General features: G+C 43.4%; 1 protein-coding gene across 4 annotated transcripts; it reads left to right on the top strand.

Moving 5' to 3' along the window:
• The first annotated feature begins 119 nt into the window (after positions 1-119).
• Positions 120-23,099, top strand: LOC130361252 (interleukin-17A-like). Of its 4 annotated transcripts, none has more exons than XM_056564023.1 (4): positions 120-221; positions 12,686-12,788; positions 15,079-15,329; positions 22,853-23,099. In XM_056564023.1, exons 2-4 carry the CDS (start codon positions 12,759-12,761, stop codon positions 23,079-23,081), a joined length of 510 nt encoding a protein of 169 aa, XP_056419998.1. In that variant the 5' UTR covers positions 120-221; positions 12,686-12,758; the 3' UTR covers positions 23,082-23,099. The 4 variants fall into 4 exon arrangements, with proteins under 4 accessions (XP_056419998.1, XP_056419999.1, XP_056420000.1 ...); XM_056564024.1 differs by lacking the exon at positions 120-221 and adding an exon at positions 296-391; XM_056564025.1 differs by lacking the exon at positions 120-221 and adding an exon at positions 3,811-3,829.
• The last annotated feature ends 3,310 nt before the right edge of the window (positions 23,100-26,409 follow it).

The raw sequence follows: 26,409 nt of genomic DNA on the forward strand, positions 1-26,409 counted from the left end.
AAGAACTTACACTCTATGGGGAAGATTCATCAAAACTTGTGCAGAGGAAAAGTCAACCAGTTGCCCATAGCAACCAATCAGGTCACTGCTTTCATTTTTGAAAAGGCCTCTGAAAAATGAAAGAAGCGATCTGATTGGTTGCTATGGGAAACGGGTCCACTTTTCCTCAGCACAAGTCTTGGTGAATCTCCCCCTATGAGAATATAGGAGACTCACAATAGGTAAAAAGTGATTGATTTATACAATGGTCCTACCACCTTTATAATAAATATAGTAGTACACAGATATGAAGTAAATTCGGGAACAAAGCGTGTCGTGGATACTCTTAAATGAAGTGTGGGGATACTCTTAAATAAGGAGATGAAGTTCTAAGGCCTAACGATGATAAAAGGTGAGGCGTCCATTAATAAAATGTGTTAGGCCTACCTACAAAGATGTGTTTTTAGGGCACTCTTACATCTGCGGATGTTGGGAATTAAAGGGGTATTCCGTGGGCTCAGCATTCGGAACAAACTATTCCGAACGCTGGAGTCGGGAGCTCGTGACGTCATAGCCCTGCTCCCTCATGTCGTCACGCCCCGGGCCCCTCAATGCAAGTCTTTGGGAGGGGACGTGACGGCTGCTTTATTGGAAGGGTTATTAATTTGCAATCCAGCGAATTTTAAGTAACTGCAGTCACTATTGTGGGATTCTTTATGTGGGCAATAAGACGTGGGGCACCATGTCCAGACCGGACTAAATAAAAATGTTCCAATATACGGGTAAATAGATGCCGCGTGGTTTTTTCCACATAAAAGAATCCACAAGGGCATAATATGGCATACACAAAGTAAGTGGACCGACATGTTATGAATTGATTGATTACATGAGTGTACCCTCCCAACTGTACGGGACTTGATGTTATGAGAACAGAAATTACAATCGCCGCATGCGAAGTTCCCTCTGGGCATGCTCTTCTCCAACCATGTGGTATGCTTGTTGGCCTCTGTACTAGGTAAAGAAAGAGCATCCCCCAGATTGGTGCATCAGCAGTGGGTGACTAAGGGTTTTCTAATAGGCACGTCTCTGATTTCTAGATCGGACTCTAATATGTACCAAAACCTGCAGATTGCTCAGGATATCCTAGAATTAAGGTTAGAATTAGCAAAGGAAAAAGAAAATATAAATGTAAATCAGTATTAGATTTACGTGTGGTTTTCTTGGATTGGAGTAATTTTTCACGAGTGACCAACTCGCTATGTACTAAGGCGAAGTCCTGTCAAACTAACCTGATCAGCTTTTACGAGGAGGTGAGCTCCAGACTGGACCAGGGGGAATCGCTGGATGTCGTATATCTGAATTTTTCCAAAGCATTAGTTCCACATAAAAGGTTGGTACATAAAATTAGAAGGATTGGGCTGGGGGAGAATGTGTGTAAGTGGGTAGGTAACTGGCTCTGTTATAGGAAACAGAGGGTAGTTATTAATGTTACTTATTCTGATTGGGTGACTGTTACTAGTGGGGACCACAGGGGTCAGTCTTGGGTCCTGTTCTATTTAATATATTTATTAATGACCTTGTAGAGGGGTTGAATAGTAAAGTAGCAATCTTTGCAGAGGATATTAAACTCTGCAAAGTGGTTAACACAATAGAGGACAGTGCACTGTTGCAAATGGATCTGGATAGGTTGTAGGTTTGGGCTGGGAAGTGGCAGATGAGGTTCAACACTGATAAAATGTAAGGTAATGCACATGGGGAGGAAAAATCTGGGCTGGGATTATGTATTAAATGGAAAAGGACTTGGGAGTCTTAGTTAACAGTAAATTTAGCTGTAGTGACCAGTGTCGGGCAGCTGCTGCCAAGGCAAATAAAATCATGGGGTGCATCAATAGGGGCATAGATGCCCACGACAAGGAAATAATTCTACCGCTGTACAAATCACTAGTCAGACCACACATAGAATACTGTGTACAGTACAGTGGTCCCTCAACATACGATAGTAATTCGTTCCAAACGAGCCATCGTTTGTCAAATCCATCGTATGTTGAGGGATTCGTGCAATGTAAAGTATAGGAAGCTGTACTCACCTGTCCCCGCCACTTGAGATGGTGTCCCCGCCGCTCCCGATGGTGACCCCGGCCTCCGCTGGGCTCTCCGCTGTCTTCTCCGGTCCTCTGCTGTCTTCTCCGGTCCTCTTCTGTCTTCCGCAAGGCCTTACTGGGCCTGCGTAGCGACGTCATTACGCTGCTGCGTACGCCATTCCTATTGGATGACGTACGCAGCAGCATATTGACGTCATCGGAGAGGGCCGAGAAGACACTGGAAGACCAGCGCTGGACCCGGAGGGCACCCCGGAGCATTGTGGAGGTAAGTAATACTTACCGCACCACACGGGGAACATTAAGCTGCTATCTGGCAGCAGCTTAAGCATTTGGCGCTGCCGGATAGCACTTAATGCGATGGCCCCGACATAAAAAAGCATCGTATGTCGATGCTGACATCGACATGCGATGGCCTCTGAGAGGCCATCGTATGTCGATTTCATCATATGTCGGGGCCATCGTAGGTCGGGGGGTCACTGTACTGGGCACCAGTGTACACGAAAGATATAGTGGAGCTGGAGAGGGTTCAAAGACGACAACCAGAGTAATACGGGGAATGGGAGGACTACAGTACCCAGAAATATTATCAGAATGAGGGTTATTTAGTTTAGAAAAAAGAAGGCTTAGGGGAGACCTAATAACTATGTATAAATATATCAGGGGACAGTACAGAGATCTCTCCCATGATCTATTTATACCCAGGACTGTATCTATAATAAGGGGGCATCCTCTACGTCTAGAGGAAAGAAGGTTTCTACACCAGCACAGACGGGGTTCTTTACTGTAAGAGCAGTGAGACTATGAGGAGGAGGAGATGGTCATGGTGAAGTCTGTAAAAGAATTCAAAAGGGATCTGGAAGCATTTTTGGAGAGTAATAACATCGCTGGTCATGTATAGGGACAGAACATTGATCCAGGGATTTATTCTGAGGCCATATTTGGAGTCAGGAAGGAATTTTTACCTCTAGTATGAGGGTTTTTTGCCTTCCTCTGGATCAACTCAGTAGGGACTTATTAGGGTTATAGAGTATAATGTAGAGAACAGAGAGCACAGTCACTTATTGCCGCACCTGCTATATACTGAAACTGCACAGTCCTGGAAGTGTTCAGTGTAGCTGCCAAATGAAGATACTGACGGGGTGCTAAGTTGAGAAAATAATAGAACTAAAATCCTATTCATAAAGAAGAGTGAACTTGCACTCACTGTCCATGTAATCCAATATGTCACGGGTCCTCCGTTCGGCAGGGAGACATAAGATGAGAGCGTTCAGAGGCTAACAGCCGGAAGAAGCACACATTGAATTACATGGACGGTGAGTGCAAGTTCACTCTTCTTTATGCATTGGTCATTAAAGATATAGGATGAACTTGATGGATTCTGAGTCTGGTCTTTTTTCAATCTTATGAACTATGGGGGAGATTTATCAAAACCTGGGCAGAGAAAGAGTGGTGCAGTTGCCCATAGCAACCAATCAGATCGCTTCTTTCATTTTCCACAGGCCTCTTTAGAGGCCTGTGGAAAATGAAAGAAGCGATCTGATTGGTTGCTATGGGCAACTGCACCACTCTTCCTCTCCACAGGTTTTGATAAATCTCCCCCTATGTAACTATACTAAATGTCTATAAAATGGACTTCATCAGGCATCAAATAGACATTTCACGCTCCAAACGAATCAGTGGGGACATAGCCTCTGAGGAACATAGCCTCTGTCAGGCCAATATGGTGGGCTCCACGTTTGTGTGCAGAGGTACCTTACAGAAAAGATATATTCCAGAATAAAGGAGTTCTTTACACAAGACCCTATGGGTGATGTAAACCAATGTATGTCTTATGAAGTAGCCATGGGGATGATTCTGCAGGTCAGCTGAGAGTACTAGTCCTAAAGTTATGTCACAAGGCAGGGTGGTGTAAGTGACCTGTAGGTCCCTGTGAAACTCACAAATTCTTTTATTAATGGAGTTTTTCCCATGGGGAAAAGTGCAGGAATGAGACCCCTGGACAATAGGATTCCATGAAACCACTTCAGGGTAGGGTCACATATATCGGATCCGCAGCGTATTTTTACCCCCCCCCCCCCCCATCTCCAGACTGGCACCGCAGCATTCCGAACACAGGAGCATGGAGCTTCCGTGTTTGTGCCGTCACATCATGCCTCCTCCATGAATGTCTATCGGAGGGGGCGTGACGACTAGTAAAAAGCAGTCATGCCTCCTCCTATAGAGATGAATGGGGGGGGGGGGGGGGGCAGTGGTCGCCCGTCATCCGGAGTTTGCTTCATGTACCAGATGACTTGGGTGCCGCACCAGAGATTGGATAGGAGATAAGATGTCAAGGGGTGGAGTACCCCTTTAAGAACCAAAGTAAATGTAAACATATAGGGGGAGATTAGCAACCAATTAGATTGCTTCTTTACTTAAAAAAAAAAAAGGGTCTCAGAAAAATAAAAGCTGTAATCTGATTAGTTGTTCCACTCTTCCTTTTTCATACTACATACTACATAATCTGATAACTAGTTTGAATTATTTTATTTACTTAATAAATATTCATACAGATATATGCTGAAAATTTCCATAAAAATATAATAAAAAAAACATATAACCTATAGAAATAAATATGCATGTTATTTCTATAAAAACACAGTAAATCGTCTTAAACTTAGATTCATAAATTCATAAATATAAAGAATATTTCCATATAAATATAATAAATTATATTTAACTTATAGATTCAAGAATATTCCACCCCGCGCACACACACACACACACATATATATATATATATATATATATATACATGTATATATATATATATATATATATATAAATAATCCTAATTACACATTGCAAAATTTAGATTTTCAAATAAAGTTATTGGAACTTCTGCCCAACAGTTCTAATAACCTTCCAATACTTTCAATATTCCTTACACTGTTTCTATGAAAAATTCTCAGTAGGCCTGAAATCCTTGTTGCCAGGGGCAACCAATCTAAATTAACATTTTCATTTCTATATCATATTAGGAAGATAAAACGTGTCCTCCGCTTGGTCGCCATGGGTAACAAGGTAACTTTTCTTGAGGCGCCGTTACAGAGTCGCCTCTTATTTGAGGTAGTGGGTGATGGGTCGGACACAGGTGCAGCCCACGGTGACCAGTTGCTTGTCCAGCTTATAGACGGGGACACATTCTCTCATCTCACGATGCAGGACCAGGACCTCCTGTCTGATGGGGACTGAGTTCATAATGAGGTCCACATTACCCTCAGAGTCCATACAGCCGCGGTGGAGACATCTGGCCTCATTGATGACCACAGGGAACCTGTTATGGTCCACGTTAGGGCTGGTGAAGAAAGACAACATCATAACTTCATTGGTTTTTCCATACAGCACCTCTTTAGGATACTTCACTGAATCAATTTGAACTTTTTCAGGGGTCAACTATTACGTCTATATACATGTACAGTGATCCCTCAACTTACAATGGCCTCAACATACAATAGTTTCAACATACAATGGTCTTTTCTGGACCATTGTAAGTTGAAACCAGACTCAACATACAATGTACAGACAGTCCGGATCTGTGATACCTGTCAATGGCCGGAAGATCTGACCAATCAGAATGGGCATTCACTGGTAAAACAACAATATTACTGAAGCGTATGCACTGACTGGTGTCTGGTAGCGCCCCCTACAGTACAGGGAGGTATTACATGTTCTGTACACTTTACCTGTATCAGGGTTAGCTGTTCCTTTGGACACCAGGTGAGGGCGGCTCCATGTTACTTTTTTTTAGGACATTGCATGTACCGTACAGGACCCTGAAGAAGCTCCTGTCCGCTACATAGACCAGTGTTTCCCAAGCAGGGTGCCCCCAGCTGTTGCAAAACTACAACTCCCAGCAAGTTACGCATGCAGTGATACCTAATATTTTATGGTTATTATGTTTTAATATGAAAGGGGTTAATGTGTGTTTTTTTTTAAACCTTATAAAACTTTTTTTTTTTTCACTTTAGGGGACTTTTAGGAGGAATCATTACATTCCTCACACAGATCAATGATGTTCTATAGAACGACATTGATCTGTGTGTTCTGCGATCATTTGATAGCTCTATCAAATGAAGAGCCACAGGCTGTGGAGGAAGAGAGGTCCGTCATGGGTCACTAAGGGGCCAAAAATCTTCTCGGGGCAGCAATTTGCCGCCCCTGTGAAGGTGTCGCCTGGGTGCAATGGACCCAACGGGACCCACTGTTGCAAAACTACAATTCCCAGCATGCCCAGACCAACTTTGGCTGTCTGGACATGCTGGGAAATGTAGTTTTGCAACAGCTGGAGGCACACTGGTTGGGAAACACTGGTGTAGGAGCTATGGTTCATAAGGGGGGGTTAGTATTATGTTCCCTGGTGGTCTAGAGTAACAAAAGGAGATTTAATACCTGGTGGTCTGGTGGTTTAGTCACCTCTCCAGGCTTTATCAATATGTTCTATGAGGAACCAGCTCTACAGCCTGGTAGAGAAAGTAAAAACTGACCCAGCATTTTCTTTATGATCAGGCAAAGTGCTTTATGAGCATTCTGCCACAGAGATAGCCAGGATGCTGGGCAGGAGATTGCCGGGGGGGGATTTCCCTGTGGTTGGAACCCCTGCAATAAGACACTTTCCCCTATACTGTAAATAAGGGATAAGATGGTCTGTTGTTCTGTTCCGGATTTCCCCAATATCGTATTTTTCGCCGTATAAGACGCACTTTTTCTCCCCCAAAACTGGGGGGGGAAAGTCGGTGTGTCTTATACGGTGAATACACCCCCATCAACGGCCGGGACCCGCGGCTAATACAGGACATCACTGATCGCGGTGATGCCCTGTATTAACCCTTCAAACGTGACGATCAAAGCTGACCGCCGCATCTGAAGCAAAAGTGACACTAACCCGGCTGTTCAGTCGGGCTGTTCGGGACCGCCGCTATTTCACCGCGGCGGTCCCGAACAGCCCGACTGAATAGCCGGAATAGTGCTTAAAGGACACCGGGAGGGACTTATCTGCCTCCTCGGTGTCTTCTCCATTCAGGGATCCCCTGTATGGCCGGCGCTCTCCTTCCTCGTCATCACGTCGTCGTGTACGTGCGTCGGTGTGCGTAACGACGTGATGGCGGCGGTGGAGAGCGAAGATACCCATCCGGCAGCAGAGACGTTCCAGAGCGATGGGGACACGGCGACAGCGATGGAGCGACATCCAGGGCAGCGGTGACGGGTCCGGAGCGGCGGGGACACGTGAGTATTACCTCCTATGCAGTGGTCTTCAATCTGCGGACCTCCAGATGTTGCAAAACTACAACTCCCAGCATGCCCGGACAGCCAACGGCTGTCCGGGCATGCTGGGAGTTGTAGTTTTGCAACATCTGGAGGTCCGCAGGTTGAAGACCACTATTGGGTTCAAAATCTTTATTTTTTTAGATTTTGCACCTATAAATTGGGTGCGTCTTATACGCCGATGCGTCCTATAGGGCGAAAAATACGGTAAGTTAGTAGTCAACAGGTCTGGTGCCACCTAACCCCCCCTTGACACTGCAGACTATAAGATACACACTGTTTTTATTTCTTTACATTATATTTTATCATAAAGTATACATTTTTAAAAATTAAAAAAAAAAATTTATTATTTTTAACATTTTTCCGGAAAAGCCCATATTTCTACCTGTATTCCCATGGAGTGATTGACTATTGGTCAGGAGTTGTACAGAACTCTCAGTGCTCATCTTCACATCAACTCTCACATGTTGAGGGAACGTAGTGCCTAGTGTGAATGAACATCCCCCGTTGAACACCAGAGAGTCTGCCCACTCATAGTCACTAGACATCTCTACTGCTCTTCCAAAGACACCAGAGTTGAGGATCAAAAGGAGAAATGTGGAAAAAAAACTGTAGACATAATCAACAACTGGGTTTGTGACAAATTATAATGAAATGGAACAAGGAATAACTATGTATAATACGAAAAAAGTACAGAAGTATTAAAGGGGTATTCTGGGATAATTTTTTTTATTTGACCTACTAGAGGCTGTAAAGTTAGTGTAGTATATAATATACATTCTACACCTGTGTATGATCATAGTCTCGCAATTCTTATGTGATCTTTGCCCCAATGTTTATTTTTAGCAGAATACAAAATAAGTGTTGGCTTAGGCCTTTCCTAGCTTGCAGTGTGGCCGAGACAATGCATCACAACTGTTGAAAGGGAGCCTGTCTGTGCTTCAATGGGTGCTCCCCCCCCCATTGAAGCACATATGTAGTTCATATGTAGTTCATAATATAGATTCTACACCTGTGTATGATCATAGTTTCGCAATTCTTATGTGATCTTTGCCCCAATGTTTATTTTTAGCAGCATACAAAATAAGTGTTGGCTTAGGCCTTTCCTAGCTTGCAGTGTGGCCGAGACAATGCATCACAGGTGTTGAAAGGGAGCCTGTCTGTGCTTCAATGGGTGCTTCCCCCCCCCCCCCCCTGGAAAGGAGATCATTTTCCACAGGGCTGCAGGGAATTGTAGTTTCAAGCACAGCACGCATGGAAGGGAGCCTAGTTGAGCTGCAGTGGGTGGGGTGGTAGATGTGTGTGAGGGAGATAAGTCACTTCCCACCTAGAAACAAGGGATCCTGATTGTAGGAGGGCACAGAAACAGGAAATAGCCAGCTCACACAAGCAAGCCAGCAGCAGGATGAGGGACACAGGACATGGCCATTTATCAACAGCACAAGCACAGGTCCTTGGTAAGCATGTCCATTACTGGCTAACAGGTAATAAGTCACCTTATGTTGGATAACCCTTTTAATGAAGAGAAATATAGACCCGCGTGTGGCTTCCCAGCTGTTGAAAAACTCCACAACTTGGAAAAGAACCATTGAAATTCCAAGTTGGAAAACTCTTCCAACCAGAACCAAAGGCTTAGTAGAATTACTAGGATTAACACTTTCTTCCTACTGGGAAATCATTGGTGGTACCACTTCAAAAACTTTCAATGTTGCTGATCGGTAATGAGAGAGAATGAAGCTTGTGTCCCCTGAGAACAAAAGGATCAGGCCTGAATTCAACTGCTCTATTCTCCTCCACCCCATTATCTTCTGTCGGAGGGCCTCTATATGGGTATGGCCATCCGTAGCTGTGATCAGCTCATCCATGGCGAGTTTCTTGAGAGTGAACAGGACTTTGACAGCATCTCTTTTATTTTTAAGAACAGGTAAGTTGTCAGTACCCAGAAAGAAGATATGGGGCATTAGGAATGAAACGAAATGTATTCCTCGGCAAGTTCTGTAAAATAGGAATTTTCCTTTATTTAAAATTCTTTAAAACCACAAGTACAAGGCATCATGATAGCAACTCGCATCAGACTGACGTGTTTTGAGCAGCTAAGTGCTCTTAGTCGGGCTCATACTAAAAACTCAAAATGACTCTTTAGGTAAAGCAAAGACAATGCTAAGGACTTAATAAAGTAAGTCAGTTTTGGAGTTTAGGTTGCCTTTAAATGGAGCCAGCCTTTATTGGGTCTTCCAGGACAACTGATTTGTGTTGGTCACACTTAAAGGGGTACTCCGCCCCTAGACATCTTATCCCCTAGCCTGCTGCACACAGCGTTTGTTTAGAGCATCGGGTGCAGTATCGGAGGCTCGTGAAGTCATGGCCATGCCCCCTCAATGCAAGTCTATGGGAGGGCCGTCACGCACCCTCCCATAGACTTGCACTGGATGTCTGGGGTGCCACAACCGAGATCACGGAAGTCCCCAGCAGCGCGACCCCCGGGATAAGATGTCTATGGGCAGAGTACCATTGCAAAAGACAACTGAGAAGGCTATTGTGCTAATAACTGGACAAACTGGACCTCAAAATCTGGTTGTATCTGAAAGCTAATATGAATCAGAGCTCTTACCATTGATGTTCCCCAGTGGGCGGCCATTGCTCTCACAGATGTGCTCTGGGGAGGTTCTGCTGGTGGACTGTACTGTGATCCGGACTCCAGGCCCCATTATATAAGGATCACAGTTTATTTGGGTTTTTCCTGAAATGCTAATAACCTAAAATTCCAGTTACAATGGTTCAATCTATTTTCTTAACAAATAATTTTAATCTTAGTATGAAATATTGGAAAAATGTACAGGTCAGGAACGTCTCCCGGGGTCTTCTGCTCTGGTCTGAGATCAAGCATACCAGAGCATAAGATCACAGATAACACTGATCAGCGCTGTGTCCTATGCATAGCGCTGAACAGTATTAGCAATCAAACGATTGCTATAGATAGTCCCCTATGGGGACTATTAAAGTGTAAAAATGAAAATAAAAAAAAGTACAAAAAAAAAATCCCCTCCCCCCAATAAAAATTTCATAATAATCAATGCACATATTTGGTATCGTCGCATGTGTAAATGTCCAAACTATTAAAATATAATGTTACTGATCTCGGACAATGAACGGCATGAACGTTAAAAAAAAATGCGCAAAATTTCAGTTTTTTTGTCACATTTTATTCAAAAAAATCTACAAAAAGATAAATAAATGTTTTATATACACAAATGTGGTATCAATAAAAAGTACAGATCATGGTGCAAAAAATGAGCCCTCATACTGACCCTTATATGGAAAAATTAAAAAGTTATAGGTCATCAAAAAATAAGGATTTTAAACATACCAATTTGGTTAAAAAGTTTGCGATTTTTTTTAAGAGCAACAATAATAGAAAAGTATATAATCATCGGTATCATTTTAATTGTACTGACCCACAGAATAAAGAACAAATGTAATTTTTTGTGTAAATTGTACAGCGTGAAAACGAAACCTTCCAAAATTTGCTAAATTGCGGTTTTCTTTTTAATTTCCCCACACAAATAGTATTTTTTTTATTTACGCCATAAATTTTATGGTAAAATGAGTGATGACATTATGCAGGAAAACTGGTTGCACAAGCCCTCATACTGGAAAACAAGCCCTCATACTGGTCTGTGGATGAAAATATGAAAGAGTTACGATTTTTAGAAGACGAGGAGGAAAAAACGAAAATGCAAAAATAAAATTGGCCTGGTCCTTAAGGTCAAAATGGGCTGTGTCCTTAAAGGGGTACTCCGGCGCTTAGACATCTTATGCACTATCCAAAGGGGACCCCCGTGACCTTGCATGCAGCACCCCAGTTAAAATCAGTCCCCGGAGCATGTTCGCTCCGGGTCTGCTTACCGGCGACCATGGGGCCGGCGGCGTGTGACGTCAGAGAGCTATGATTGGCCAGATGGTTCCAGCCAATCACATCTCTCTGTGGGAAATATGAATAGGTGTATATATACGGCAGTGCAGGGGACCATAGAAGAGCGGCCGCTGCATCTATAAATTATACAGGAGCATCACAGCGGGTGTCAGGGCTGACACCTGGGGCCATATGTCTTTTAGTCTGTTCCATGCTGGGAGTAGTAGTACTACCTAAAAATTGTGAAAAAAGTGAAACATTCACACTTTATTAAAAATTAATTAAAGTTCCGTTATAAAAAATATAAATTCGCTAAATAATTTTTTCACCATCACTACTGCATCCTTTTTTTTTTTTTGTACCCAACAAATTTTGGGGACCCCAAAGAAAACGCCAAAGGGGCCAAAAATGCAATTTCCACACAAATGAAAAAACGTCAGAAAAAACACCATTCACAGGAAATTGAACTGGCATTTTTTCAGGCGTTTTTTTCAAACCAGAAAACGCAGGACAAAAAAAACAAGTAGAAACTTAGCCTTATAGCTCAATGCCCTTCACGTCAATGGAGATGAACTGCAATACCTGACACCGCCTTTGGACAGGTGTGGGTGGCACTGCTTTTGGAAAAAAGTGGACGTTTTTATTTTTTTTGAGGGGGGGTTAAAGGGGTACTCCGCGTGATGGCCGTCACGCCCCCTCTCATAAGCTTTCATTGAGGGGGCGTGATGTCCCAAGGGGGCAGAGTTGTGAAGTCACGATACTTTGGCCCCGGAGTCGTGACCATTCAGACACGGAGTGATCATCTCTCTGTGCAGCTGACACAGGTGGGTGTCTGCATGAGAGTTTGGGGAGGACCCCAGCGGCAGGACCCCCGCACTCCTTTGGATAGGGGATAAGATGTCTTAGGGCCGGAATACCCCTTTAGGAATAGTTCACGCCCCCGCTTACAGACCAGCTATGACACCAAAGACCAAATATTAGGAAAAGTGAATGTGCCCAGAATAGAGATGGAGGTTGGAGAATGCTGGTGAAATTTGTAATTGCAGTCAAGTGTTTGGAAGAGTGAGGAACTTATAGGAGAAATTCACTAGAAATAGGAGGGCCCCAGTATATTTTTGGCTCTCGTTTTATTATAATCTTTAATTCCAAGAGCAATGTAATGATAAAAGAAAGAATGAAATGTGTCAAGACCTCACAGCCTAAGATAGGAGATAAATTATGGCCGCACCTTGGGGAAGTACCGGGGATCATAACCGGGTCCTGTTATCTTATAGTGCATTGAGGCGTCAGGACAGACCAGGGCGGCGGTCACATCTTACTGGCTGAAGAATGAAGATAAACTTTTTAAGGTGGACTGAAACTATGTTTTTTACTCCGTTTACTGTAGTCTAAAAAAGATCAGAATTTGGGATTCAATATAACAAGCTCCAGATCTGAGGGGACATCACACAAGAAGCAGAATGGTCCACCCCGGAGCCATAGGAATATGTGTGAGTAAATTCATATCCTTATCTCCTATCTTAGCATGTGTGGAGGAATTGTCCACCTTCATGTAGCTTTAATAATTCAAAATCTTTCTTTCTGGAGGTTATCAAGTCAGTTTTATATACTAGTCTACGATTGTTTAGTAATACAGAATATTTGATCATATGGCACATGCAACCAACCAAACACAAAAACACAGGGGCTCAACCTCTATGTCAGAGTACATATCAGGGTACAAAGTAGTCTATCCCAATAGCCATATATATTTTTTGTCACATATATGGTTTACACATAATGTTGGGGTTTTGGATGGACTGAGCAGTATTATCTGCCTACCATTTGTGTACATGTGCCCTCTATTTTTTATGTACATGTGCCCCCTATTTTTTATGTACATGTGCCCCTATAATTTATGTACATGTGCCCCCTATTATTTATGTGCATGTGCCCCCTATTATTTATGTACATGTGCCCCCTATTATTTATGTACATGTTCCCCCTATTATTTATGTACATGTGCCCCCTATTATTTATGTGCATGTGCCCCCTATTATTAATGTACATGTGCCCCCTTTTATTTATGTACATGTGCCCCCTATTATTTATGTACATGTGCCCCCTATTATTTATGTGCATGTGCCCCCTATTATTTATGTACATGTGCCCCCTATTATTTATGTACATGTGCCCCCTATTATTTATGTACATGTGCCCCCTATTATTTATGTACATATGCCCCCTATTATTTATGTGCATGTGTCCCCTATTATTAATGTACATGTGCCCCTATTATTTATGTACATGTGCCCCCTAATATTTATGTACATGTGCCCCCTATTATTTATGTACATGTGCCCCTATTATTTATGTACATGTGCCCCCTATTATTTATGTACATGTGCCCTCTATTATTTATGTACATGTGCCCCCTATTATTTATGTACATGTGCCCCCTATTATTTATGTGCATGTGCCCCCAATTATTTATGTACATGTGCCCTCTATTATTTATGTACATGTGCCCCCTATTATTTATGTGCATGTGCCCCCTATTATTTATGTACATGTGCCCCCTATTATTTATGTACATGTGCCCCCTATTATTTATGTACATGTGCCCCCTATTATTTATGTACATGTGCCCCCTATTATTTATGTACATGTGCCCCCTATTATTTATGTACATGTGCCCCCTATTATTTATGTACATGTGCCCTCTATTATTTATGTACATGTGCCCCCTATTATTTATGTGCATGTGCCCCCTATTATTTATGTGCATGTGCCCCCAATTATTTATCTACATATGCCGCCTATTATTTATGTACATGTGCCCTCTATTATTTATGTACATGTGCCCCCTATTATTTATGGGCATGTGCCCCCTTTTATTCATGTACATGTGCCCCCTTTTATTCATGTACATGTTCCCCCTATTATTTATGTACATGTGCCCCCTATTATTTATGTACATGTGCCCCCTATTATTTATGTACATGTGCCCCCAATTATTTATGTACATGTGCCCCCTATTATTTATCTACATGTGCCCTCTATTATTTATGTACATGTGCCCCCTATTATTTATGTACATGTGCCCTCTATTATTTATGTACATGTGCCCCCTATTATTTATGTACATGCGCCCCTTATTATTTATGTACATGCGCCCCTTATTATTTATGTACATGTCCCCCTATTATTCATGTGCATGTGCCCCCTATTATTTATGTACATGTGCCCCCTATTATTTATGTACATCTGTCCCCTATTATTTATATGCATGTGCCCCCTATTATTTATGTACATGTGCCCCCTATTAATTATGTGCATGTGCCCCCTATTATTTATGTACATGTGCCCCCTATTATTTATGTGCATGTGCCCCCTATTATTCATGTACATGTGCCCTCTATTATTTATGTACATGTGCCCCTATTATTTATGTACATGTGCCCCCTATTATTTATGTACATGTTCCCTCTATTATTTATGTACATGTGCCCCCTATTATTTATGTACATGTGCCCTCTATTATTTATGTACATATGCCCCCAATTATTTATGTACATGTGCCCCCTATTATTTATGTACATGTGCCCCCTATTATTCCCTCCCCTCATGTTTTAGTAGGAAGTTGCTCTGGTTACAACTGGAAGGATCAAGATATTTAAATAGAAGTAATTTACAAATCTGTTTAACTTTCTGGCTCGAGTTCATTTGGAAAAAAAAAATGTTTTCCATCAGATCCTCTGGATCCTCTTAGTAAATCTCCCACATTGATTTATTGCCCAGGTGGCTGTCCTGGTGTTTTTCGCCTCATCGGCTTTTCTACCGGATGATCATTCTCCCAACATAAACCCTCAGATAAAGTCCACAGATAAAGAGCTCCCCCCAGAGTCTGGACTGAGATGTTCTGGGAAAAGGAACCGCCGCCTGCCCTCCTCTGTGACAGTAAACACCAGTCTTATTGAGGCCAGCTATATGGACAGCTTGGTGCAGATGGAGAATATCAGGACCCGCTCTCTATCCCCCTGGAATTACAGGTAACATTTATAGAGATTCTCTGCTTTTAAGAACCGTATGTACAAGTCACTTAGTGGGAAGTGGAATGTTCTGCCTGTTACACATTAGCTTCCTCCATAGTAAAATGCTATAGGCAGCTACGTATAGGTGGCACTAGATATAGGTAGTCAACGTCTGTCCTAATAAAGAACATGGAAACATGACTAGGGATACAACTAGAGATGAGCGAACTTACAGTGAATTCGATTCGTCACAAACTTCTCGGCTCGGTTGATGACTTATCCTGCGTAAATTAGTTCAGCTTTCAGGTGCTCCCGTGGGCTCGAAAAGGTGGATACATTCCTAGGAAAGAGTATCCTAGGACTGTATCCACCTTTTCCAGCCCACCGGAGCACCAGAAAGCTGAACTAATTTATGCAGGATAAGTCATCAACTGCCGAGCCGAGAAGTTTGTGAGGAATCAAATCTATCTCTAGATACAACCACACCAGACACTTATCTGTAAAGTGCTATGTCCCACATCAGTTAGTTGGGTGAGATGCCTTAGACTGAGCTTTTGGACGGTTCTTCTCCTCTCTGTGGAGAACCAGCAGGTGTAGGAACTTTACAGACAATGCTCCTTAGGAAAAAGTAGAGGCAGTTTTTGTCCTTCTAGAGGAGACATATTAGAATATTTCTTCCCTATGAGCTTTGCCTGTACACCCAGAGGCGCTGGGGTGTCGGCTGTCACAGCCGTTCCCATAGACTTGCATTGAGGGGCGGGGTGTGACATCATGAGGGGGCAGGGTTATGACATCACGAGCTCCCGGGGCCGGTGTGAGGTGGTTTTTTGCGCCACAGTAGATCCATGCGTCCGCTCCTCCCCCAGCTCTCCGAATATTTCCGAAGCTAGAACTGGGGGAGGGCAGAGCAAGGGGAGGTAGGAGGTTCACGCCCCCTCCCTGAGCTCGGCTGGACGCAGATCTCTACGGCACGCCCCCTCCCTGAGGACATAGATCTCTACGGCACGCCCCCTCCCTGAGGACATAGATCTCTACGGCACGCCCCCTCCCTGAGGACATAGATCTCTACGGCACGCCCCCTCCCTGAGGACATAGATCTCTACGGCACGCCCCCTCCCTGAGGACGTAGATCTCTACGGCACGCCCCCTCCCTGAGGACATTGATCGCCACGGCAGGTCCCGCCCTCATCTCCCCGAGCTGAGGACGTAGAGCATTGCTCCCAATGAGCTCTATGTGTAAAGGGGGACATACTGCACAGGCTAAAGGGGGACATACTGCACGGGCTAAAGGGGGACATACTGCACGGGCTAAAGGGGGACATACTGAACGGGCTAAAGGGGGACATACTGCAGGGGCTAAAGAGCCTGTACAGTATGTCCCCCTTTACACATAGAGCTCATTGGGAGCACTGCTCTACGTCCTCAGGGAGGGGACCTGCCGTGGCAATCTATGTCCTCAGGGAGGGGGCGTGCCGTGGAGATCTGCGTCCAGCCGAGCTCAGGGAGGGGACGTGTACCTCCTTCCTCCCCTTGCCCCAGTTCTAGCTTTGGAAATGTTCGGAGAGCTGGGGGAGGAGCGGACGCATGGATCTACGGGGGCGCAAAAAACCACCTCACACCGGCTCCAACGTTCGGAACAGCTTGTTGTGGAGTACCCCTTTAAGTCCAGGGTCAATGCATCCGTCTACCAGGAGATTGTGGAGCATTTCATGCTTCCTTCTGCAGACGAGTTGCATCACTGAAATAAATGAAATGTTGCCTGAAATTCTAATTTTTCGAGTTTCACCTGTATATTTTCCGAATGCCAGAATAATGAGAGAGATAATTTTTTAAGACATTTTTATTACTTTCTGCAAAGTCAAAAGTTTACATACATTTCATTAGTATTTGGTGGCATTGCCCTTAAACTGTATGACTTGGGTGAATCATTTTGGATATCCTTCCGCAAGCTTCTCACAATTGTTGGTAGGACTTTTGGCCCATTCCTCCTGACAGAACTGGAGTAACTGAGCCATGTTTGTAGGTCACCTTTACATTTTTAATAGGATTGAGATCAGGGCTTTGTGATGTCCACTCCAAAACATTGACTTTGTTATCATTAGTGGCCGGCTGCAACACGGCGTGACATCACACATAAATTCGGACCAATTGCGGCCGGGCAATTGGTCCTAATCCATTTACAATGCGCTCGCTCTCTGCCTGTCAATCAGACAGGCGGGAGCAAGCGCATTGGCTCCCCGGCCACTGGCTGGGAGGCCACTCCTCCCGCACACGTCGTCGCTGCCGCTGCCCCTGCACGCCCGCTGCCGGACTCTACAGTATCAGTAAGTATGTTTATTTAGGATTATGTATTCCTTTATGAGTATGTTTAGGGGAGTTGGTGGTTATAACGGGGGTTTGGAGGAGAGCGGGGCTCCGGGTTTCGGAACAGGGGGGGGGAGGATCGAGGGGGGGGGGTAGCACCGCATGGCACTAACTTATAGTTCATCTACACAGGGTTCATCCAGCTGTTTCACTACTACAACCCCCAGCATGACCTGACAGCCAATAGAGGTCAGGGCAAGCTGGGAGTTGTAGTGGGGAAACAGCTGGAGGCTCCCTGTGTAGATGAACTAAGGGCGAAAGTCGGCCGCAGCAGGCATGAGTGACGGGATGCCTGCTGGGGAAGTCTGCCAGGCAGACAAAATATTAATTTTAAAGGGGTACTCTGGTGCTTAGACATCTTATCCCCTATCCAAAGGATCTTGCATGCAGCACCCCAGTTAAAATCAGTTGGCACGCCCCCTCCCATAGGCTTGCATTGAGGGGGGCGGAGCGTGACGTCACACGGGGGCGGAGGCGTGACGTCACATGCTCCGGGGACTGATTTTAACTGGGGTGCTGCATGCAAGATCACGGGGGTCCCCAGCGATCTGGCATCTTATCCCCTATGCTTTAAATAGGGGATAAGATGTCTATGGACCGGAGTACCCCTTTAATATAGTTTAAAAAAAACAATTAAAAGCAGGGAGGAGGTTAGGGATAGATGTGCAATAGGCAGGGACAGAAAAAAAATATATAGGATAAATATAGGATGGTGGGAGTACCCCTTTAACCTCTTAAGGACCCATGACGTATGCGTACGTCATGAGTTCCGGTCCTGCGTTATAACGCGGGGTCACACGGTGACACCGCATCATATCGCGGCGGGCCTGGCGTCATAGTGAAGCCGGGACCCGCCTCTAATAGCTCGCTGCACTGATCGCTGTGCCGCGCGCTATTAACCCTTTAGCCGCGTGCTCAAAGCTGAGCTGCGGGGCTAAAAACGAAAGTAAAAGTGCCCGGCTAGCTCAGGGAGCTGTTCGGGATCGCCGCGGTATAATCGCGGCATCCCGAACAGCTGTAGCACAGGAGGAGGTCTCTTACCTTCTCCTGTGCTGTCCGATCGCCGAATGAATGCTTCAAGCCTGAGATCCAGGCTTGAGCATTCAATCGCCGAAAACACTGATTGATCCATTCCTATGGAGATGGATCAATCAGTGTAAAAGATCAGTACATGCAATGTTATAGCCCCCCCTATAGGAGCTATAATATTGTATAAGAAAAGTGTAAAAAAAATCATTAACCCTTTCAATTATCCCTTCCCCTAATAAAAGTTTGAATCACCCGGCATTTCCAAAAATAAAAAAAACATTATGTAAATAATAATAAACATATGTGGTATCGCCGCGTGCGGAAATGTCCGAATTATAAAAATATACCGCTTTTTAAACCACTCGTTCAATGGCGTACGCGCAAAAAAATTCCAAAGTCCAAAATAGCGCATTTTTGATCACTTTTTATACCACAAAAAAGTGAATAAAAAGTGATCAAAAAGTCTGATCAGAACAGAAATGATACCACTAAAAACTTCAGATGACGGCGCAAAAAATGAGTCCTCAAAGCGCCCTGAAAACAGAAAAATAAAAAAGTTATAGGGGTCAAAAGATTACCATTTTAAACGTATAAATTTTCCTGCATGTATTCATGATTTTTTTCGGAAGTAAAACAAATTCAAACCTATACAAGTAGGGTATCATTTTAACCATATGGACCTACAGAATAAAGATAAGGTATCATTTTTGACAAAAAAGGTACTGCGTAAAAACAGAAGCCTCCAAAACTTACAAAATAGTGTTTTTTCAACAATTTTGTCGCACATTGATTTTTATTCCCGTTTCACCGTAGATTTTTGGGTAAAATGACTAATGTCATTACAAAGTAGAATTAGTGACGCAAAAATTAAGCCATTATATATAATTTTAGGTGAAAATTTTTAAGAGTTATGATTTTTTAAAGTTAAGGAGGAAAAATTAAAAATGAAAAAACGGAAAAATCCCGGGTCCTTAAGGGGTTAAGCGACTTTGTAACCTGTTTGCAGTATGCTTTGGATCATTTTCCATTTGAAAGGCCTCTTTACACCCAAGCTTTAACGTCCTGGCTGATGTCTTGAGATGTTGCTTCAGTACTGCCACATAATCTTCTTTTCTCATGATGCCATCTATTTTGTGAAGTGCACCAGTCCCTCCTTCACCAAAACCACCCCACAACATGCTTCACCATGTTTCACAATTGGGATGGTGTTTTTAGGCTTCCAAGCTTCTCCTTTTTCCTCCAAACATAACAATGGTCATTATGGTGAAACTGTTCAATTTTAGTTTCATCAGACCACAAGACATGTCTCCAAAAATGTAGGTCTTTGTTCCTGTGTGCATTTGCAAACATTAGTCTGGCTTTTATATGTTTCTTTTGGAGCATTGGCTTCTTCCTGGCAGAGTGGCCTTTCAGCCCATGTTGATACAGTTCTCATTTCACTGTGGATAATGAGACAATCTTAACAGCTTCCACCAGCATCTTCACAAGGTCTTTTGCTTTTGTTGTTAGGTTGATATGCACATGTTGGACCAAACTATGTTCACCTCTGAGACACAGATCCCATCTCCTTCCTGAGTGATATGATGGCTGGACATTCCCATATTATTTGTACTTGTGTATAATTGTTTGTAGAGATGAATAAGGCACCTGCAGGTATCTGGAAATTGCACCCAAGGATGATCCAGACTTGGACAAGTCCACAATTCTCTTCCTGAAATCTTGGCTGATTTCTTTAGACTTTCCCATCATGTTACACACAGAAGCGCAACAAAGAAGCAGAGAAATAATCGGCAACTCACCGCGGCCAGCTGAGTAAATCTTGTTTTATTTCATACTCACAAAAATATCGTATGGGAAGAGGGTAGTGGGGGGACACAGGATGGCGACCAAGCTCCGTTTCGCACGATGATCGTGCTTCCTCCGGCCATGGGCCGGAGGAAGCACGATCATCGTGCGAAACGGAGCTTGGTCGCCATCCTGTGTCCCCCCACTACTCTCTTCCCATATGATATTTTTGTGAGTATGAAATAAAAGAAGATTTACTCAGCTGGCCGCGGTGAGTTGCCGATTATTTCTCTGCTTCTTTGTTGCGATTCTATGCACTATTGCTAGTCAGAGCACCACCTCCAGCAATCCTTAGTCCTAGTCTTCTGTGTCATCACCGTTCTGCACCTGAAGGGAAAGTAGTGCCGTGCTGTCTATCTATGAACTGTGTTTACACACAGAAGCAATAAACCTATCAGAAGCTTCCGAAGACATGACATCATCATCATATGGGCTGTCCCAAATTGTTTAAAGGCATAGTAATCCTAGTGTATGTAAACTTTTGACTTTGCAGAAAGTAATAGATAATGCCATAATTATCTCTCATTATTCTGGCATTTGGCAAAAATAATTTTGGTAATCCTAAACGACCTAAAACGGGTAAGGTTTCTTATGACTTCATGTCATATGGTGAGAAAAGCGCATAGGAGTCTTTTTATATAGTGTATGAAAACTGGTTTCAACTGTAGATAGATAAATAGATATAGGGGGGTTACACAACCAAAGTTCACATGTCACACTGTGTAGATCGTGCTCTGTCACAGCTAAGTAATGGGGTCGCGTTTTAACCCACAAGTGGAAACGATTGCAAACTGGCCTTCATAAGAAACCCATCTGAGGTTCATTCCTTGCACCTGTGACGTCTCAGTTGCTGCCACTTGTGGGTGGTTATGTGACATGGCAAATTTTGGCTGCGCGAACTGTGCCCCAGTCTTTATCACATTACAACCAGATACAGTGTGTAACAATATACATGTCTCCAAATACATCTCATCAGGATTGGATACAATGAAACATAATAGAACATTGCCAAACTGTAACACATCACTAACCAATATAATATAATACTTCTGATCTTTTCTGATACAATGTAAAACAATAGACGCGTTTCCAAGTATAGTATATGAAATAGATTCACATAGATACAATAATAGGTAGATAGATATGAGATAGATAAATAGATAGATATGAGATAGATAGATTGATAGATAGATAGATATGAGATAGATGATAGATAGATAGGAGATAGATAGATAGATAGATAGATGATAGATAGATAGATATGAGATAGATAGATAGATATGAGATAGATAGATAGATATGAGATAGATAGATAGATAGATAGATAGATATGAGATAGATGATAGATAGATAGGAGATAGATAGATAGATAGATGATAGATAGATAGATAGATAGATAGATAGATAGATAGGAGATAAATAGATAGATAGATAGATAGATAGATAGATAGATAGATATACAGCAACAGGTGCAAGGAATGAACCTCAGATGGGCTTCTTGTGAAGGCCAGTTTGTATGCTCCATTCTTTGTCTAGATAGATAGATAGATAGATAGATATGAGATAGATAGATATGAGATAAATGATAGATAGATAGATAGATAGATATGAGATAGATAGATAGATAGATAGATAGATATGAGATAGATAGATAGATATGAGATAGATGATAGATAGATAAATAGATAGATAGATATGAGATAGATGATAGATATAGATAAATAGATAGATAGATAGATAGATATAAGATAGATGATAGATAGATAGATAGATAGACGAAGTGTACCTACTCCACTCTTCATGAATACCCCCATAGTCACTACATATAGTCAAGTATCAAATGTAGGAAAAAAGAAGACCGCACTCACCATCCAGTAGAAAAACTTCTTTACTGTAGATTAGGCAAGAAGACAACGTGCAAGACGAACTTTGAAGAGCAGAGGCAGGGGTGATGACAGGACAGTACTGTTTTGCACGCTTAGCGTGCAAAACAGTACTGTCCCGTCATCACCCCTGCCTCTGCTCTTTAAAGCTTGCCTTGCACGTTGTCTTCTTGCCTAATCTACAGTAAAGAAGTTTTTCTTCTGGATGGTGAGTGCGGTCTTCTTTTTTCCTACATTTGATACTTCACTGCATTGTACCCGGACTATGCACCACCGGATGCAAGTTATAGGCTGGTTCATAGAGGTCGGCTATTAGCTGTGTGCATTTAAATCCTCCAGTAGAGCAAGTGCCGGTCCGCTTCTTCTTTGATTCATTACTACATTTAGTCACTTTTGCCAAATTTTTGTTTTTCTTTTCAGCCTCAACACAGATCCCAACAGATTCCCCTTTGTGATCTCCGAGGCCAATTGTCTCCATTTTGCTTGTGTAGACGCTGATGGCAACGAGAATCCAGACCTGATCTCTTTCCCCCTCCGGCAGAAAATGATGGTCCTACGACGGGAGCAGAAAAGCTGCAGCTTCTCCTATAGACTGGAGACTGTGGTGGTCACAGTGGGCTGCACATGTGTCAGGCCTATGGTCAATTAATAAATTACTATTACTGAATTCTCTACATTTTTTTTCATGTATCCAATATGGGCAGGAGTACGATAGACTGACATAGAAGTGTGGCGTGTTCAACTATATTCTAATAAATTTAGTTTTGTATTAAGTAATGTCCATTCTTTTACCCAAGACTAGAGATGTAGCGAATTGTTCGCCGGCGAACAGTTCCCGGCGAATTTAGTATGTTCGCGAACATATGTGAAGTTCGATCCGCCCCCTATACTTTAACATTGCGGTAAACTTTGACCCTGTGAGTCAGAGTCAGCAGACCCATTACAGACAATCAGCAGCAGTCCCTCCCACCTCTTGCACGGATGCCATTTTACCCTCATTCGGCATGCTGCAGGCTTAGGAAGTGGAGGGTCAGAGAAGCTGCTCCTGCTGTGAAAGCGATAGCTAGGTAGCTGCCAGATGGTGTATTCAGGGTCCAGTTTACTCCTAAAGCACTAGTAAAACATCTGCTTTAAGGACAGCACCCAAAAAAGCCCTTTTTTGGGCTCAAATATCACTCCGTGTGTTTTGCAACAGCTGGAGGCACCCTGGTTGGGAGGGAACCGCTGGTTAAAAGGGGTACTCCAGAATAAAAGTTAAGTTCCTTCAAGCAACTAACTACTACAGTATTCAAAGGGCTGAAAGATATCAGTCTGTGTGTCTTGCAACAGCTGGAGGCACCCTGGTTGGGAGGGGACCGCTGGTTAAAAGGGGTACTCCAGAATAAAAGTTACGTTCCTTCAAGCAACTAACTACTACAGTATTCAAAGGGGTGAAAGATATCAGTCCATGTGTTTTGCAACAGCTGGAGGAACCCTGGTTGGGGACCACTGCTTAAAAGGGGAACTCCGTTGGCAAGCTTTTTTTCTTTAATGCAACTAACTACTACAGTATTGAAAGGGCTGAAATATATCAGTCCGTGTGTTTTGCAACAGCTGGAGGCACCCTGGTTGGGGACCACTGCATAAAAGGGGAACTCCGCTAGCAAGCTTTTTTTCTTTAAAGCAACTAACTACTACAGTATTCAAAGGGCTGAAATATATCAGTCTGTGTGTTTTGCAACAGCTGGAGGCACCCTGGAGGAACTCCGCTGGCAAGCTTTTTTGCTCATTGTCACACTAGTGCAAATCACATTTGGTGTGACAGTTGTGCACATTAAAAAAAAATACCTTTTTTGGCTGTTAAATAAAACCAGTCACTGTCAGTTCACGTCACAGTTGCCAGTTTTTTTTGCCTGCAGGGCAAATTGTGTCACCCTAGTGCAAATCACATTTGGTGTGACAGTTGTGCAAATAAAAATTAAAAAAATTGCCTTTTTTGGCTGTTAACCCCTTAAGGACCAAGGGTTTTTCCATTTTTGCATTTTTGTTTTTTGCTCCTTGCCTTTAAATAATCATAACTCTTTCAATTTTGCACCTAAAAAGCCATATGATGGCTTATTTTTTGCACCACAAATTCTACGTTGTAATGATGTCAGTCATTTTGCCCAAAAATCTACGGCAAAACTGAAAAAAAATCATTATGAGACAAAATTGAAAAAAAACCCCCGCTGTTTAGTAACTTTTGGGGGCTTCTGTTTCTACGTAGTACATTTTTCGGTAAAAATGACACCTTATCTTTAACCAAAAAATGCACTATTTTGGACTTTGGAATTTTTTTGCGTATACGCCATTGACCGTGCGGTTTAATTAACGATATATTTTTATAATTCGGACATTTCCACATGCGGCGATACCATATATCTTTATTTTTTATTTATTTACACTGTGTTTTTTTTATGGGAAAAGGGTGTGATTCAAACTTTTAATAGGGAAGGGGTTAAATGATCTTCATTCACTTTTTTTTTCCACCTTTTTTTTTGCAGTGTTATAGCTCCCATAGGGACCTATAACACTGCACACACTGATCTCTTATACTGATCATTCTTATCCCATAGGGACCTATAACACTGCACACACTGATCTTTATCATTGATCACTGGTTTCTCATAGGGACCTATAACACTGCACACACTGATCTCTTATACTGATCATTCTTATCCCATAGGGACCTATAACACTGCACACACTGATCTTTATCATTGATCACTGGTTTCTCATAGGAAACCAGTGATCGATGATTCTGCCGATTGACTGCTCATGCCTGGATCTCAGGCACTGAGCAGTCATGCGGCGATCGGACAGCGAGGAGGCAGGTAGGGATCCTCCAGCTGTCCTGTAAGCTGTTTGGGATACCGCGATTTCGCTGTGGCTATCCCGAACAGCTCCCTGAGCTAACTGGTATGCTTTCACTTTCACGTTAGACGCGGCGTTCAACTTTGAATGCCGTGTCTAAAGGGTTAATAGCGCGCGGCACCGCGATCAATGCCGCGCGCTATTAGCCATGGGTCCCGGGCCCGACCCGTTATGATGCGGGGCCACGCCGTGGCCCCGCGTTATAGATCGGGAGCGGACACATGACGTACCGGTACGTCATGTGTCCTTAAGGAGTTGAATAAAACCGGTCACTGTCAGTTCACGTCACAGCTGCCAGTTTTTTTGCCTGCAGGGCAAATTGTGTCACCCTAGTGCAAATCACATTTGGTGTGACACTTGTGCAAATTTAACCAAAAAAATAACAGACAGAGGAAGGCCACCCCACAGGGGCCGTCGTGGTGCTGGGATTCCCTTTGGCCCTAGAATGGCCAGTGTTCAGAGGCCACGTACCCTGAACCCCCAAAGTTCTGAGGACTTAGTTGACTGGCTATCGCAAGACACCCAATCTACTACAGCTTCCACTCGGAACCTTGATGCACCGTCCTTCTCCTCCTCTAGCTTAGCTTCGGGCACCTCTCATGCTACCACTTGGCCGCCTGCCGCCACCACCAACACTAGCACCACAGCAGCTTTACTTGATCCATCAGAGGAGTTATTTACACATCAGTTTGAAGACATGAGTGATGCGCAACCATTATTGCCAGAGGATGTAGTTAACATGGATATGTCTCAGTCAGGCAGCATTACACACATGGACGTGTGATTTGATGGTGTGATGATGATGTTGTACCCGCTGCTGTTTCCTTTCTTGAGGTGTCAGATAGCGATGAAGGTGTTGATGATGACGATGTGTCCGTGGATGCCACGTGGGTGCCCGCTAGAAGAGAAGAAGAGGGGGAAAGTTCAGATGAGGAGACAGAGAGGAGGAGAAGCAGGGGGAGGTCGTCGCAAGGAGCTAGTGGCACAGTCAGACAGCATGCATCGGCACCCGGGGTCAGCCAGACGGGATGCCAATCCACGCATGCTGTTGCCACCACAAGAATGCAGTCATTGCAGAGCTCAGC

Source organism: Hyla sarda, chromosome 3 (assembly GCF_029499605.1).
Source record: "Hyla sarda isolate aHylSar1 chromosome 3, aHylSar1.hap1, whole genome shotgun sequence".
Taxonomy (NCBI): Eukaryota; Metazoa; Chordata; class Amphibia; order Anura; family Hylidae; genus Hyla; species Hyla sarda.